The 18,394-nt window shown below is 46.1% G+C and overlaps 1 protein-coding gene across 1 annotated transcript in view; it reads left to right on the top strand.

Moving 5' to 3' along the window:
* The window catches only part of CFAP57 (cilia and flagella associated protein 57), a 40,550-nt gene extending 24,790 nt beyond the window's left edge, over positions 1-15,760 (top strand). Inside the window, exons 9-23 of the mRNA XM_083157581.1 lie at positions 1,546-1,659; positions 2,444-2,656; positions 4,423-4,596; positions 6,523-6,684; positions 6,894-7,049; positions 7,203-7,296; positions 7,415-7,605; positions 8,527-8,700; positions 8,855-9,013; positions 9,088-9,231; positions 10,600-10,716; positions 11,204-11,338; positions 12,802-12,945; positions 13,511-13,646; positions 15,420-15,760. Coding sequence (XP_083013707.1) covers positions 1,546-1,659; positions 2,444-2,656; positions 4,423-4,596; positions 6,523-6,684; positions 6,894-7,049; positions 7,203-7,296; positions 7,415-7,605; positions 8,527-8,700; positions 8,855-9,013; positions 9,088-9,231; positions 10,600-10,716; positions 11,204-11,338; positions 12,802-12,945; positions 13,511-13,646; positions 15,420-15,604 — 2,298 coding nt within the window. The 3' untranslated portion in view covers positions 15,605-15,760. The remainder of the gene's footprint in view (positions 1-1,545; positions 1,660-2,443; positions 2,657-4,422; positions 4,597-6,522; positions 6,685-6,893; positions 7,050-7,202; positions 7,297-7,414; positions 7,606-8,526; positions 8,701-8,854; positions 9,014-9,087; positions 9,232-10,599; positions 10,717-11,203; positions 11,339-12,801; positions 12,946-13,510; positions 13,647-15,419) is intronic.
* The last annotated feature ends 2,634 nt before the right edge of the window (positions 15,761-18,394 follow it).

Below are 18,394 nucleotides of genomic sequence, written 5' to 3'. Positions count from 1 at the left end.
GAGGCGGCAGGGAGCTCCCTCCCGCCTGGGGCGCTGCCATACCTGGCACCGGCCCTGAAGGCATGTGAGCAGTGCTAGGACATAAATTACCAATGACCAGTGTTTGAAACAATATAAAATTTATATTTATATAAAAAGACTTTACTGTCACTAAATGTGACCACAAATATACATATACAATAAATATGAAAAACAATAAAAAAAATAAAGAATGATAAATGATACTAAAATGAACAGAAATAGTTCCGTGCCACAGGATTAGAATGATAAAGATATATTGGACTGCCCAAAACAATTTAGGTAAGTGCACATTACCAATACTTGTATACCATTGGGCGGTATTGATTGTTTCCCTTTTTCCATATGCTGGATATCCTCACAATGGTTACGGAGCTGTAGACTACCGCTGGAGGTGATGGATAGGCTTCCGCTCACAAGGATGTATATCCACTCGTGAAGGTGGCTTGAGTATGTCACCTGAAGAGTTCATGGAGCGGTGTCCGCCAATACTAGGCTGAGATGTAGGCTGCCGCACACAGGGGTAGTGTCCTCCCACGTAGGTGACTGGTGGGGGAGTAAAATCACCGATAGAGTCCTGTGAGCAGTGTCTGCTAATGGGGAAACAAACAGGGGGGCAATGAATGGATGGAGGTAGAACAAAGTCCACATCAATGGGTAGTCCGCACTGGATAATCCTGGGCAGGAGACAAGCAGCTAACGCGTTTCACTGCAGCCCTGCAGCTTTATCAAAGGTGAATCCTGTTGTCCTATTCCAAGACGTTTCTCGTGTCTTACATATCACTACAGCCTTTGTGTGCCATAGGAGTCTTTAACTCCGAGAACACTCAACTCCGAGAACAACATCATTTCAGCCAGCTCTAATCTAGACACAAAAGGGGGAATTTACTAAAGATTCTGAAAGCAAAAAAGTGGGGGATGATCCCATATCAGCCAATCAGACTCTAGCTATCATTCCTGAGTCCTAGAGAATGATAGACAGAGGGGGTTATTCTGGTTCACTCTCAAAGGCACAATCACTCTCTAATGGACAAAACCATGTGCACTGCAGGTGGGGCAGATGTAACATGTACAGAGAGAGTTAGATTTGGGTGGGGTTTGTACTTCAAAATGCAGCGTTCATCCCATGCTCACCCTGCTCCGAAACTGAAAATACATCACATGAAATGTTATAGAGTGATCTGATTGGCCCCTGCGATCCTCACAAAGATCACAGGGGCCAAATGAAGGGTATACGGTCATTAGGTTGACGCTTTTAAGGTTGACATGCATCGGGTCGACCACTAAGGCCAACAGGCCTTAGGTAGACTCCTGAAATAGGTCGACATGAATAAGGTCAACAGGATCTGAAGGTCAAACCAATGGGAAGGTCAAAAGGTCAACGTGAGCTTTTCACTTTATTTTGTCTGGAGTGTCCATAGATATGAGCGCCGCGTCTGTTATTCCGGGGGCCGTTCTCTGCTGCTGCCTCTGTTCTGTTGCGGATATTAGCGCCCCGTGTATCACCCCTCTCGCTTCTTATTACAGTGCGTGTTTAGCCACGGAGGGCACCTGTTCGCTGCAGTCAATGGCAATGTCATCCACATTTATTCCACTATAACCTTCGAAAATGTAACAAATCTTAAAGGCCACAATGGAAAGGTAGGTACTGATGTCATAAATGAGTTTATATGCAGAGTTTGCATCATACCTATCCGTTTCATAGCCATTGTCATCTGATTACTGATCATTTAAGTTGTCTGATCTGGAACTGATAGAATGTGACGGCGGATAAGAACCACTTGGCCCATCTTCTGCCCTTGTACACTCACACTTAAGGCGTGTACACACTAGAAGATTTACTAAACCATATACATGGTAATGACACATGATCATGTATATCATCTATTGTGTATGTGCTATGGGCCTGATTCAGATCTGATCGCTGGGCTGCGAATCGTCAGGGTCCAACAATCAGGTAAAGACCACCCCACCAGATTATCTCCCCGCCTCTGTGTATGGCTGCACATGCGTTCCTAGCCCTGCGGAGAGAAGGAAATCCATTTGCAATCACCCACCATCGAATGGACCCCCCCCTCCCCTGCCGGCCATGTAGGTCAATGCTTACTCGTGGCAGCGATGATCAGAAGTCAGAGGTCCTCCCCTGCAACGGCCAGATCCGCCTGCATTTCCTATCGGCAATCCCTGCCGCCATCCACCCCGATCCTTGTGTACGGCTTGGCGACTATGCAAGTCACCAAAGCCATGCACAATGGGGAGCTGCACAAGCGCATAACAGAGCATGTGAATGCGCAGGTCCCTTAAACATCAGGATGGGGCTGAATCCCTTCTCCAGTGTATCACATTATTATTAATGATAGTTGATTTATAAATGACAATACGTGGGTTATTATTTGGGACATGACACTGCTGTTTGCGGCTGCAGGTGCGCTCGGTGGTGTGGAGTGCAGATGACAGTAAGCTGGTGTCTTGCGGCCTAGAAGGAGCCGTGTACGAGTGGAACTCGCTGACCGGTAAGAGGGAGTCGGAGTGTGTACTCAGATCCTGCAGCTACAGCTGTGTGGCCCTGTCCCCCGACTCCAAAACCATATTCGCTGTTGGATCCGACCAGACGCTGAAGGAGATCAGTGATTCCCAGGTAACATTCTCCTCAATAAATACCAGGTTCATCGCTACAAATGCTGTCTGTTGTTTCTGTATCTCAGTAAACAGGTCCTTGTGTAGGCAAAAAGGAGGCAGCCATTTTGTGGGCATAACTATTCTGAATGCAAGAGAATTTTGGTCCAGCCCACAAAATGGCTGCCTGAACTGGGCGCAACTTTTTTTATTTTTTACAGGTACACATCATGGTAAAATCAGTAAAAGAGGCTGATATACTTACTAACTATTGTTATAATGTTATATATATATATATATATATATATATATATATATATATTGTGTTTAACATTGGTCATTTACCAGATTATGCAACCACAATAATCATAATATATAGTGAGAGTGTGTACAAAAAGGTGGATTGTAATAAAAGGTAAAATAAGAGAGGAGGGGTCTTGTGTGCAAAGTCACCATGTTTCCTGTGCTTCCTGTCCTGTCCATGCGCAAAAGATCTCCACGAAAATGGAGGAAGCAGCATTTTCTCAGTGATTTGTGCTGCACAGACATACAACTTGTAGGGAGACGGAGGAGGGACAGAGGGATGCGCCTAATCAAAGGGGCATTGCCTATACTCGCGGATCCCCCGCAAGGCCACACCCCCATTTTGGGCATGACCCCTGGCTGCGGGAATAGACCCCACTGCTCAGCAGCTGACAGGGAAACTCCCAACAGCCCCCCCCCCTCGCCGCGGGACACTGCCAACCGCGGGAGTGAAGCAGTAATGTCCCCAAAAACCGGGACATTCCCGCGGTAATCGGAACTGTTGGGAGGTATGGGTAAGTATACTAAATGGCAGGGCTGTAACTAGGGGACTGATTGGTGCCGCTACAAAGAGCGCCTGATTCTGATTTGGGAATATTGTAAGAAAGAGCAAGTAACTACATCTACTATGTTGTTGTTTTTTTGCATGCAGGGTAAATACTGTCTGCTTTTGCATGTAGCCCACATTATTAAGGAATATGAATTCTTTATATTTAAAAAAGCATGCTTGTCTGTATGGTGGGTTCTCATTACCTCATAAAGCCGATCCTCTACATTTAATGGTGGATCTAAAAGATATTCTCACACCAACCAAAACACAAGAAGCAATCTCAAAGTACAGTATAGAGTATCTCAGCCAAATATAAAAAAAACTCATCCAAATATAAAACAAAAATCTTTAAAGAACCTGAACATTAATATAAAATCGTGCCGTGAGAGGCCACATTACACGTTTCACTTAGGACTTCACATGTCTAGGATTTCTGCAGGGATGAAGTGTATTTTCCACAACATGGCCTCTACACTTCAAAGACATCTTAGATCAGGAACAACTAGACAAGAGTAATCGCTTGTAGAGCTCTCCCAGTATTTGATGAATCAGTGTCTGTCTATAGCTCCTGGGACTGGTCTGTCCAGATGAGCCATTATAATTTATATTAATAAACAGAGTTTAAAGAATCTTTTTTTATGTTTGGTTGAGATTAAAAGACAGTGACCTTTGCCATATTTCTCCTATTGTGGTTGGTGTGTAGGTATCAGAACCACCAATAAACCAGGAGAATTCAATATTGTAGTTTCACATAAGTAAAGCTTAGGTTTATAACTCATGTTCATTGTGGCTGAGGACCTGGTGAGAGAAACGGTGACCAATCCTTATTGTGACTGTTTGTACTGTATACAGATGGTTTGCATATTTTTGCATATAATGTGTTGGGATTGCTCCATATAGGATGAATTACTGGTATACATTTGTATCTCTGTTAGATAACGCGGGAAGCTCCATCCTTCGATGTCACATACACAGCAGTAGCCATTTCTCACTCTGGGCGAATGGTTTTCACTGGTACATCTAACGGAACTGTGCGCTCCATGAAATACCCACTACCACTAAGCAGGGAATATAATGAGTACCAAGCCCATGCAGGGGCAGTGACCAGGGTAAGGACTGCGATCTTTAGCTGTGACATGCCTTCTTACAAACACATTCACTGAACTGAGGAACAAACATAAAGCAACATGTCTTGCAGAATGCTACGAAACAGCTCAGTGTAACAACACATTGATGAAACATGGCACCTGTACTGCAGGTCAATAAAAATAACTTGGATCTAGCAGAAAGCCAGATGCCAATATCTAACATTCACTGCATTACATATCTAGCTTTCACCTCCACACCTCCTTACATCTCTAGCTTTCATCACCTTACATCTCTAGTCTTCAGCACCTTACATCTCTAGCCTTCACCTCCTTACATCTCTAGCCTTCCCCATCTTACATCTCTAGCCTTCACCTCCTTACATCTCTAGCCTTCACCACCTTCCATCTCTAGCTTTCAGCTACTTACATCTATAGCCTTCACCACCTTCCATATCTAACCTTCAGCTTCTTACATCCCTAGCATTAAGCATCATACATCTGTAGGCTTCGCACTCCTTGCATCTCTAGCATTCACCACCTTACATCTCTAGCCTTCACCTCCTTACATCTCTGGCCTTCAGCTCCTTACATTTATAGCCTTCACCTCCATACATCTCTGGTCTTCACCTCCTTACATCTATAGCCTTCACCACCTTACATCTTTGGTCTTCACCTTCCTACATCTCTGGACTTCACCTCCTTACATCTCTAGCTTTCATCACCTTACATCTCTAGTCTTCAGCTCCTTACATCTCTGGTCTTCACCTCCTTACATCTCTAGTCTTCACCTCCTTACATCTCTAGCTTTCACCTCCTTACATCTCTAGCTTTCACCTCCTTACATCTCTAGCCTTCACCTCCTTACATCTCTAGCCTTCACCTCCTTACATCTCTAGCCTTCACCTCCTTACATCTCTAGCCTTCACCTCCTTACATCTCTAGCCTTCCCCATCTTACATCTCTAGCTTTCACCTTCTTACATCTCTAGCCTTCGCCTCCTTACATCTCTAGCCTTCACTACCTTCCATCTCTAGCTTTCAGCTACTTACATCTCTTGCTTTCAGCTACTTACATCTATAGCCTTCACCACCTTCCATATCTAGCCTTCACCTCCTTACATCTCTAACCTTCAGCTTCTTACATCCCTAGCATTAAGCATCATACATCTGTAGGCTTCGCACTCCTTACATCTCTAGCCTTCACCTCCTTACATCTCTAGCCTTCACCTCCTTACATCTCTGGCCTTCAGCTCCTTACATCTTTAGCCTTCACCTCCATACATCTCTGGTCTTCACCTCCTTACATCTATAGCCTTCACCACCTTACATCTCTGGTCTTCACCTCCTTACATCTCTGGTCTTCACCTCCTTACATCTCTAGCATTCACCACCTTACATCTCTAGCTTTCATCACCTTACATCTCTAGCTTTCAGCTACTTACATATATAGCCTTCCCCATCTTACATCTCTAGCCTTCACCTCCTTACATATCTGGTCTTCACCTCCTTACATCTCTAGCTTTCACCTTCTTACATCTCTAGCCTTCACCTCCTTACATCTCTAGCTTTCATCACCTTACATCTCTAGCTTTCAGCTACTTACATCTATAGCCTTCACCACCTTACATCTCTGGTCTTCACCTCCTTACATATCTGGTCTTCACCTCCTTACATCTCTAGCTTTCACCTTCTTACATCTCTATCCTTCACCTCCTTCTAATCTTCAGCTTCTTACATCCCTAGCATTAAGCAGCATCATACATCTGTAGGCTTCGCACACCTTGCATCTCTAGCATTCACCTCCTTACATATCTAGTCTTCACCACCTTGCATCTGTAGCCTCCACCTCCTTACATCTCTAGCCTCCACCTCCTTACATCTCTAGCCATACAGCTTTAAGCCTCAGTCATGTTTAAACCTCCAAGGTCATACAACTTCCTCCTTGCAGCTGATGGTGACATTTGATGACCAGTATCTACTGTCAATTTCTGAAGACGGATGCTTGATGCTGTGGAAAATTTCCGACAAGGAGGGCCGAGGACTGAAGCGTGATAAAGAAGTGGGATATGCCGAGGAAGTCCTGATTACAAGTTCTGACCTGGAGGAGAAGGTAAGAAAAACCTTCCACTACTTTTTAATGAGGGATCAGAGTTCCTAAAATCCATACATATGGCTTCACGTATTGTCACCAACAAATCATGTCTAGAAATGATGTAACCTATGTCCAATACGTATAATTAAACTAAATTATTAAATAAAATGATTACAGCTAAGCTTTATATATCATTGTCCCTGTTGTCTGGTGTGGTTGAACAATAGAACCAGGTGATGTTGGAGCTAAAGACACGTGTGGAGGAACTGAAAATGGAGAACGAGTATCAGTTGCGGTTGAAGGACATGAATTACAATGAGAAGCTGAAAGAGTTGACGGAGAAATTCATCCAGGAGATGGAGGTGCTTAAAACCACAAACCAGGTAGGAGATTCATATGTGATTTTATATATATTTATTTATTTACAGTTACTTATATAGTGCAGCATATTTCGTTGCACTCTACAATTGGAACATGCACGTCCATCGTCGGATGGCGGTAGAGAATGATACACCCTTGTCACGTTTATCTTCCAGATACTGAAGGCCGAAGCAGAAAAACAGGAATTGAGATATCAGGAGGAAATATCGGAGCTGATAGAAAAACAATCGAGAGAAATGCAGGATCTGGGTACAGTATACAGCTGATATATATATAGATATATATCTTAGAAGATATATTGGCCTGGTATCTAATTAGCAGCACTACTCTCTATTCTTATTTCTTGAATGTAACCGGTCATATTTAGAGATGGCAAATAACCAGAAGCTTCTACTGGAGTATGAGAAGTACCAGGAGCTCCAGGTGAAATCGCAGCGGATGCAGGAGGATGACGAGAGACAGCTGCATGAACTGGAGGAGAGCAAGTCTCAGGCCTTGGAGGAGCTGACCGAATACTACGAGACCAGACTACATGAGAAAGTGTCCCAGCTGCAGCAAGTAAGAGTCACATAGACGGACAGTACCTGCTGGTTACAGAAGATTAGTCATGTCATTAGTGCGTTGACCGATTTCCCCACCACCAAAAGCAATTTCAGTTCATCGACAACTAGTGGGTGTGGTCTATTGATTTGTCCGGGTGGGTCAAGCTTCGTCTTGGTGGACAAGGGGTGTGGTTGTGGCAATATTGTAAAGGACATAACCTTATTGATGGGGTACACTGTCTGGGCCCAGGGTCCACATTATGCAATTCAGTGCTCTAACCCTCACAACCAATCCCAGAGAACCTGTACAGACTGTATTCTACAGGTTATTTATTTATTTACGGTTTCTTATATAGCGCAGCAGATTATAGACAGTGATAAAACAAACTGGGTAACAGACAGACTTGGAGGTAGGAGGGCCCTGCTGCAAGCTTACAATCTATAGGGATATAGGAGGGAAACACAAGGACAGGCACCAGTAATAGTGTAGCAGTCCCACCAAATTATAAGTCCAGAAGGGAAGCTATATAATACATAAGTGCCTCAGATGGTTATGCGTGTGGCACTTAAATATGATAGGCTTGCCTGAAGAGGTGAGTTTTCAGGGAACGCTTGAAAGTTTGGAGGCTAGGTCATGGAATAGCTTGTGGCTACACGTTATGTTATTGTATCCTATTTCCACCTATCTTTCATCTATAGGAGGTCAGAGAAACAACAAGTAAAGGAAGCAGAAGATAAATCATTTTCATGGTGTCCGATAGTAGAGAACATAGCTATTTCCCTTGTAGCTTCGGAAATATATTGCTCACAATTTGGAAAATGTATCAAGCCTCCAAAGAATAGAGAAGTGGACAAGTTGAAAGTTCCCCATAGCAATCCGATGTTGGTCCTGCAATCTCTGACCAAGTCCTCATTTATCTTGTTGTGTTTGTCATAGACCCAAGAAGAAGCTCTTCAGCACCTAAGGGAGTTTGAAGAGACAAAAAAGCAGATAGAAGAGGATGGAGACCGCGAAATCCAGGACATAAAGATAAAATATGAGCGGCGCCTGCGGGAGGAGAGAGAGACCTCGCTGCGTCTGAAGGGAGAGAGCGGAATCATGAGGAAAAAGGTAAATCCCCAATCTCTTCCATGTTCCTAAGGGATAGGATACCTATAAGCTCTCCAGCTGATAGTGCACTACATTTCCCAGCATGCCCTGACAGTGGCTAAACTAAGCAATAGCTGGGACTCTACTGATTATACGTCTATGGTTCTGTATGCAGTTCAGCAGTCTACAGAAGGAGATTGAGGAACGCGCCGCGGACATTGAGCGAATGAAGATGGAACAGCAGAAGTTGCAGAGTGTCATTAAATCACTGGAGAAGGACATCCTGGGGCTGAAGAGAGAGATTCAGGAGCGGGATGAAACCATACAGGACAAGGTGGGAACTGGGACCCGACCTTATTTAGGTCTTCCCCCAATTTCGTAACTAAATATCTGTCAATTCTTGTCCAGGAGAAGAGGATTTATGACCTAAAGAAGAAGAACCAAGAATTGGAGAAGTTCAAGTTTGTTCTGGACTATAAAATCAAAGAGCTGAAGAAGCAGATTGAGCCTCGGGAAAACGAGATTAAAGAAAAGAAGGAGCAGATCCAGGAGGTGATATTCCTGTCCTGGTGTGAGACTGATGGTTTCACACCAGCCTAAATTCCCGGGTTGGTCACACCGCGACTAGTGCTGGTGTGAATGGTTCGATACTTATATGTTAGTTGGACGCGGAAAGCAAATAGCTTAGTGGGCGCCCAACTAACATATAAGTACCAATGGTTCCCAGCCCAAATTCCTGGTAACAATTTCTAGCAAGCAGGGTTGCTCCCAAGCCCTTCCTGGACTACAGGCTGGTATGAAAGATACTTACCCGGCATCCTGGCTTAATGTCATTGGCCGCGGTGCTGTAAGTGAGCGACGAACGCTCTGCGCCACTGAGGAAGCCGCCGGGTGAGTGCTGGGGACGGAGTGTGCCCCCCCCCCTCCCCTTCCATCAGGAAGGAGAGCCAGCGGCGGCCAATCCCAGGCGCTCCAGTACCACCCGCATCCCACTCACAGCTCCGAGCCAATCTCAGGCCGGCCCCGCCAGCATCATGCAACTCTCCCCGCTGCCTGCACTAATTCCCCCCCTCACTAGGGATGCCAATCCCAGGGCATTTTTTCATTGAAAAATGCTCATTCCCGTGAATCCCGGGATTGGCCTCCATAATAAAAAAACATGACCCCACCCCCAAATGTCACTGTAAATGCCCTCTAACTCCGCCCCTAAATCTTTCCCTACCTCCATTCTCTGTCTTCACAGCTCCCTCTCTCCATATCCAGCAATTTTGAAACATATCATTTTGGTTTCAGTTTCTGTTAAGGTAGGGATGGCTATCGACCATCGATGATTAGACATCATCGATGGTTTATGGCCGATGTCAAATAGTTTTGCTATCAATGGGGGAGAACCAGATGGTTTCCCATCATCGATGTAAAGCTTAAGCGAATAGTTTAGTTTTTGCTGTTTTCCCTAAAGTGCCGGGACGCGGAGCATAGCTCCGCCCCCGACACACGTGAAGCCCCTCCACCACATTTTGATTGGCCCACAGGCCACTCAATCACAGCAAATGGATGACTATCGATATACAAAAACATTGATGGTCATCAATTGAATAGTTATACACTATCGATGGCCAGTTGCACTTTTGCCATCGATGGCAACCATCGATTGCAAAGGCAACGATGGCCATCCCGATGTTAAGGAGTAATTTGGTCGGTCTAGTGGCCTCTAGAGGTCACTGGCGATACTCACCTCAAAAAGGTGAGGATTTACCTTTTGTATATATAGATTACTGGTGTATTTTATATGCTCGTTATTTTGCAGAGTTATGTCCAGTCCAGTTTGTTGCCTATATAGATGATGTTCTACTTATATAACTGTTCTTCAGAAATTGAGCTGCCCACTTCCTAATAATAATAATAATCTCTGTGACTCAGATGGAAGCGGAGTTGGAGCGTTTTCACAAGCAGAATACGCAGCTGGATCTGAACATCACGGAGATGAAGCAGAAGTTGAATGCGGCACATCGGGAGATGCAACGGGAGAGACAGAAGGTGAGTTGGGGTCTGCTTACAGGGCCGCCAATAGGGGGGTGCTGTGGGTACAGCTGTCCCAGGCCCCGGCATCTGGAATGGCCCAGGCAGCTCATTTTGCCAAAGTTTTGTTTCTTTCCGATCAAACTACAATTATATCACATGTGAAGTATTTAAAATATAAATTTCAATGCACACCATATTATTTCATAGAAATCTGCCATACAGTGCTGCGAAACACTTGTGGCACCTTATAAACAAAATTTGGTACTTGCGTGTTAGCATGGCGCCCACTAAACAATTTGCTTAGTGGGCTATTCTGCGGTAGAAAATCGCATCGCATCGTATTGTATAGCGATGCGATTTCCCAACGGTGCCCTACGTAGCAAAACTGGGCGCCGTGATGATACACAAGTACCCAAAATTATAATAATAATAATATTGGTGAATTTGCTCTATCCTGAGGTTTATTTGGAAGACGTAGTAGTGGGTTATGTTCTCTCTGCAGGTCCGTGATGTGGAAGCCGTCGTTAAACGCTTCAAGATTGATCTGCACAACTGTGCTGGGTTTATTCAAGAGCCTAAAAAGCTGAAAGACACCATCCGCGAGTTATACCTGAAATATGTGCAGGAGGGAGACGCAGTGAGTCCTTGTGCCTTATGGGCAGAGCTCTTAGCCATTCAGACAATAACTAGCACTGACCCGGCATAACGTTTGGGTAAATATAGGTAGTTACTGAGGGTCTAATGGTTAGGAGGCCCCTTAAACACTAAGGATGGGTACACACTAGAGTTTATTCATGTCGATCAAGTCCATGTCGACCTTAAGCTTGTGTCGACTATCTATCATTGTTGACCTAGGGCAGGGGTGGCCAAACCGGTCCTCAAGATCTACCAATGGTGCATGTTTTCCAGGCAACCTGTGGATCTATAGTAGGAATGAATGCAGCAGGTTTTAAAATGTGACAGTTAGTAATGACTACAGCTGTGCACCAGCTAGGTCATCTGGGGAATGTGACAGTTAGTAATGACTACAGCTGTGCACCAGCTAGGGGATCTGGGTAATGTGACAGTTAGTAATGACTACACCTGTGCACCAGCTAGGTGATCTGGGGAATGTGACAGTGAGTAATGACTACAGCTGTGCACCAGCTAGGTGATCTGGGGAATGTGACAGTTAGTAATGACTACAGCTGTGCACCAGCTAGGTAACCGGAAAAACGTGGACCGTTGGTAGATCTTGAGGACTAATTTGGCCACCCCTGACCTAGGGTATGTCGACCATTTTTAGGTGACGACCATTAGTGGTCAACCTAGTTACTGTCAACCTAGACATTGTGGAACCAGGGATCGCATACCGCCGCATGTAGGTGAGTGTTGCACCTTTTGCAAATTTAGACTATCATCAAATAGATGTTTCAGGATGGGGAGCGGTGGCAGCTCCGGAGGACGGGCTGCAGTATTGTCCAGAATTCAGGAGTCGCACCAACTGCCAGTGAGTCCCGGCCGGCGATGTTTAGCATCAGTGATGGTGGCAGTTGGTGTGGCTTTCCTGTCTGAATTCTGGACTGCACTTAGGCCCCTCCTCTTGAACCACAATGTGACAGTTGGTATCGGGATGCAGTGAACAGCTGAGTTGTGATGGAAGTGCCTTGGGTGTGTACCCAGTGCATGCTGGGAAGGAATGGAGCTAATGAAAGTGCATCTAAAAATGCTGATGGTAGCGTCTACAGACGCTGGAGCAATGGGCTGTATAGGCTTGCCTTAGCATGTCCACGGATTTGCAACTTTATTTGTAAGTGGAATGCCAAAGCCGGAATGGACCAATTCGCAATGGTCCCCTATATGAGTGATATCATCTCATCATTTATTCATCCTTGTCAGCGGCCAGAACTCTGCGTCACCGGTACACGGAGCGCCGGCCGCTGACATGAAGAAGTCACAGCCGAGAGCATGGAGCAATGTGCAAGGCAAATAGAAACCCTTCTATTGTATGTCTCTGCAGCCACATTGTCTCCATTCCTCTGCTGTAACCTACCTGCAGGAAAGCCACCTACCTCTGAATGACATTTCACAATATGTTTTCCTATAATCCTGTGTTTTCAGGCAGAGATTGTTGGTAAAGATGCAGACATCCAACGGGAGTACTCTCAGCAGCGGGAGCACCTGGAGCGCAGCCTGAGTACACTGCAGAGGAAACTAGTGAAGGACACAGAGATTCACCGGGCGGATAACGTGCGGGTCATGCAGGTCGGTACACTCACCGGGGTGATAAGGAAACATGTACTGCACTCCTCTAATGTGGTAACTTTCCTGTGTCTTGTGGTAACTTTCCTGTGTCTTGTGGTCACCTACCTGTGTCTTGTGGTCACCTACCTGTGTTATGCTGTCACCTACCTGTGTTGTGCGGTCACCTACATGTGCCGTGTGGTCACCTACCTGTGTTATGCTGTCACCTACCTGTGTTGTGCGGTCACCTACATGTGCTGTGTGGTCAACTACCTGTGACTTGCGGCCACCTACTTGTGTCTTGCGGGCACCTTAGCAGTGTCTTGCGGGCACCTTAGCAGTGTCTTGCGGGCACCTTACCAGTGTCTTGCGGGCACCTTACCAGTGTCTTGTGGTCAACTACCTGTGTCTTCTGGTCAACTACCTGTGTCTTGGGGCCACCTACATGTGTCTTGGGGCCACCTACATGTGTCTTGCGGTCACCTACCTGTGTCGTGCGGTCACCTACCTGTGTCGTGCGGTCACCTACCTGCGTCTTGCGGTCACTTACCTGTACCTTGTGGTCACCTACCTGTGTCTTGTGCAGGAGAACGTAACACTGATAAAGGAGATCAATGAATTACGTCGGGAACTGAAGGTCTGTCGTACAAAGGTCCATGAGCTGGAAGTAGCGCTTGGGTTGGACAGAAAGAATAGGAAGAGCAGCCTGACAGACTCAAAAGGTAATAATGTGATGTGACGCGGCTGCCAGCAGTAGTCCGGTCTCTGTAGGGAACAGCGCTCCCTGCTCTGAATAATGTCACATATTACAATGGTGCGGTTCTCCAGATGGAAACACTGGATGTTACAGAACCTTATACATCTGCTGTTTATGGAATGAAATCGGTAGAACAGGCTTTTATGTTGCAGTCTTAATTTTTTTTTAAATGTACATGCACGCCTATATGGGGATCAGAATGATTTATTGGCTCAGGATGCCGGCGGTCGATATTCTGGCAATGCTGACAGGGGCTCAGAAGTTAAGACCCCCGCCTCCACTACCCCCTAACCCTTGACTCTCACAGCATATCCCTAACCTCCTCCCTTAGTGCTTGACCCTAACCTTCCCTCCCCTCAGCCTAAACATAACCATCCCCCTGAAGTGCCTAACCATATCACCCCCTCGGTGGTGCCTAACCCTAACCTCCCACTTAGTGCCTAACCCTCTCTCCCCGCAGCCTAAACGTAACCCTTCCAACTTAGTGCCTAACCCTAAATCCCCCTTGGTGGTGCCTACCCCTAATCTCCCCCACCCGCAGCCTAACACTAAACCCCCCCCCCCCCCCCCCCATATTTATTTATTATTTATTAACAGTTTCGGGTACTTGTGAGTTATCTGGGCGTCCGATTTTTTTTTGATTGTATGCCTTAAGTTAAGGCATACAATCAGATGCGATGCGATGCGATATCGCATCGCATCGCATCGCATGCGACCATCGGATGCGATGACCCGATTTTTCCATAGGAATCAATGTTAAAATGGACTGAGTCCATTTTAACATGGAATTCAATGGGAAAAAGGGGTCCTTTTCATACCCCTACTATCCAAGTGGGCATGGAGTTGGATATAAACCTGTGGCGAGCGTAGCGAGCCACCGAGCCCGAAGCGTGGCGAGCGAAGCGAGCCCCGCGAGGGGACGGTATTCCGTGTCCCCTCGCGGGGCTCGCTACGCTCGCCACGCTTCGGGCTCGGTGGCTCGCTACGCTCGCCACAGGTTTATATCCAACTCCATGCCCACTTGGATAGTAGGGGTATGAAAAGGACCCCTTTTTCCCATTGAATTCCATGTTAAAATGGACTCAGTCCATTTTAACATTGATTCCTATGGGAAAATCGGGTCATCGCATCGCATCGCATCGCATCCGATGGTCGCATGCGATGCGATGCGATGTCCCGATCCGACCCGATTTAAAAATCGGACGCCCGGATAACTCACAAGTACCCAGTTTCGTATATAGCGCATACATATTCCGCATCGCTGTACAGAGAATGTTTGAACATTCACATCAGTCTCTGCCCCAGTGGAGTACCCAGAGGAAACCCATGCAAGTACGGGGAGAATATACAAACTCTGCACAGTTAGGGCCAAGGCGGGAATCGAACCCATGACCTCAGCGCTGTAAGGCAGTAATGCTAACCATCCGTACTGCCCATATGTGCCTAAACCCCCTGCCACCCCCCATCCCCAGCTACATTCTCACCTGGCAGGATCTCATCTGTCGGGATTCCGTTCGCCGGTGTCACGACCCTGGTCGGGATTCTGGTGTTGGGATTCTGGACGGTGTCAAAATTCTGGTGTCGGGATCCTGACCGGCGGTATTTTAACTGCATCCCCTTATATGTACTATTAATAGTTTATGCTACGGTTTGCACTAAGAATATATTACATAGCTGAAATAGGGATGATCTCCAAGGCCAGGTATAATCTATTACTTTACCATATTACCCATACCAGAGTCCTCTGTTGGGGTCCAGCCGCCCCCAGGAGTCCTGCGGTTGAACATCGAGGAAGAGACGGAGCGGATCATTGATATGCAGAAACTGGAGATCAAACGATTACGAGACTTGATTTTATCCCAGGATGTCACAGTGGGAATCAGACCGCCCTCTGGGGGTAAATTACCTTCAATCACCACCTGATCTTACAGAGATCACTGCAAGAAAACTGAAATCATTCACTTACTAACTTAATAAACGTGATTTGTCTCATGTCTGTTATCCAGCGTATGATTCGCCGTCTGTCGGCGCGGTTACTGTGGTTACTAATTGCCTTAATAAAGAAAGATGGTTACAGCAGTTTTTTGATTCTATAGAGAAGAATAAGTCGTGTCCTCGGATAAGAGGAAAAGAACAGAGAACAAAAAGCTTTTGTTCTCCCATGTGATATATATATTGGGGACCTGCACATCGTCAGGGCGCTTGTACGGGCAGCGATGTTTTGCTCTGTTTGATGGGATGCTGTAGGTTACTGAAGTTACACAAGGAAGGGCGAAGAGGGGGATGAGACAGGTGCATATTTAGGGGGTTGTGGTATAGCGAGTTGTCATGGTCGACCACCCTAAAGGGGCCCACCCACTACAACAATTTTTTTGCTGATCGGCCGATTATCTCAAATTGGCCGTAAATTGAAAGATCAGAAGCGTTAGCAAAAGATCAATAGGAACGCACATCGGATCTTCAGATAAATCTTTTGTGAAAATGTGCACTTGCCCAAGATCTTTTGTCCTTTGATCTTCCTAGTGTGCGGGCACCTTTAGCCGACCCGGCTGAGTTATGCTGGGTACACACCAGGACGACAAGGGTCCGATCCCATCAATCTAGATCCAATTCCGATTAATTGGATGTAGATTGTGTGGTGATTGGGTCCTTTTCTGTCCTGGTGTGGACCGATACCAATCCGATGCGCGGTCTCGCGGGTCGGTCGTTCTTCAGATCCTACCTGCTGCAGTTAGGATCTGAAGAACGACCATACTCCCGGGTGCGGGTCGCCATCAGATCGGACCCGCTCACGGTGCACATCGTAAGCGGGTCATGCCCCCCCGCGTCATCATGAGCGGCTTAGAAGAAACACTGACGACCCGCTCACGATGTGCATCGTGAGCGGGTCGTCCTGGTGTGTGCCCCGCATTAGACGTGTAAAGATCTTCGTCGGCCGCTAGTTAAGGCCCCCATACATTAGGCCAACTTGTCCTAAGGACAAGTCGGACCCAATTCTTCTGTGAGCCGCCCGCAGCTCCCCGGGAGGTTCACATATAATTTGGCACTTGATGTGCCGTTTTTTACATGTGATAAATCACATGCGATTCATCACATGTAAAACCGGGGTGCTGCAGCAGGCGGGGAGGAACAGAGGGGCGGGCGGCGGGTGCTGAGCGCCAGCAGGTGGTGATCAGCAGGACGGGCAGCGGCTGGTATTAGAATTTTAAAATAATGTGTTAAATGACTGGCTGGCCTCTGATTGGCTGAGAGAGAGCACTCTCAGCCAATCAGCGGCCGGCCAGTCATTTGATTAGTTATTTTAAAATTCTAATACCCGTCCCACTAATCGCCATCCGCTAGCGCTTAGCAAGGTGACTTGCAGGGAAATCTACAGCATGAACAAACGGACATCATCTTACGTGCTGCACCTCCGACCTCCTGACCCGGTCCGATGCACATGGGACCGCGCATCGGGTCGGATGTCACACACATGATTTTGGGCCGTTTTTACTTGATTTATCAGCCCAAAGTGCAGAAATCAGGTGAAATCGTGCCAAAATCGCATAGTGCATGGGCACCTTTAGACAGGGGTGGGTGATCGGCAGGACCATGTTTGACAGGACTTTTGCTGGCACACTATGCTATTCTAACGCTATGTCCACTTGGATAGTAAAGAATGATCCAAGTGGACAGGCACCAGAAAAACCTTAAAAAGTCCCTTCGACCATTTATATGTCTGACTAGCGTTACTCATACTTGCCTACTTTTGAAAACTAGTTTCAGGGAGATTATGGTTGGTAATAGAATTATGCAAAGCGCCCCATTGAAGGGGCGTGTCAAGCTCCGCCCTAAAGGGCATGTCTAGTTCCATATATGGAGAGATTGTGAAAATATATTGTGAATGTGGCACCTAGAAGCGTGGGTGTGTAATTTAAAATGACATATCCAAATTTTAGATGAGCCCCAAAGCAGTTAGTAAGAGCTACTATACTTGGTAAAGTGCTGGGAAATGGTGCTGATGATTCAATGTAACTGTATCTGTCTATCTTTTTTTTTTACCAAAAATGTAACAGTGTAATGTGGGCTAGGTGAAATGAGGGAGATTGCAGTACTAATGAGGGAGAGAGGGAGATTGCTTCTATTTCAGGGAGTCTCCTGCAGAATGCAGGAGGGTAGGCAACTATGGCGTTACTGCCGCCGATCTTTTACACGACTAACTCATAACATGGTCGACCCGGCTTCCGGATACCATTTAGGAATGTCCTTGTTCCATGGAAGAGTGCACTGCACTTTGGAAAACGCTGTATTTTGTTCTATAGCCTGAAATGATACTTGATGCTCGTTAAATTCGGGACTCAGAGTTAGCTTCAGACTATAGCAATATTACAGCCGGTGGTAATCCTTTGTAGTGTTGGACAAAGTGAATAAAAGTCTTCCCCCCATATGAATAGTCCTATCGCCTGCCTGTCTGACAACAAGGGGGTTGGAGGCCTGACTATGGGGGTTATTCTAGTTCATTCTTTCTGACAAAATCCTTCTTAGATGGACAAAACCATGTGCACTGCGGGTGGGGCAGATGTAACTTGTGCAGAGATAATTAGATTTGGGTGGGATTTTTCTTCAAAGTGAGATCTATATTGCAGTGTAAAATAAAGCAGTCAGTATTTTCCCTGCACAGAAACAAAATAACTCACCCAAATCTAATTCTATCTGCGCATGTTACATCTGCCC

This window comes from Crinia signifera, chromosome 8 (genome assembly GCF_055691185.1).
Source record: "Crinia signifera chromosome 8, ASM5569118v1, whole genome shotgun sequence".
Taxonomy (NCBI): domain Eukaryota; kingdom Metazoa; phylum Chordata; class Amphibia; order Anura; family Myobatrachidae; genus Crinia; species Crinia signifera.
Note: the sequence above shows the minus strand (reverse complement) of the source record. Positions and strands in the feature narration are given on the sequence as shown.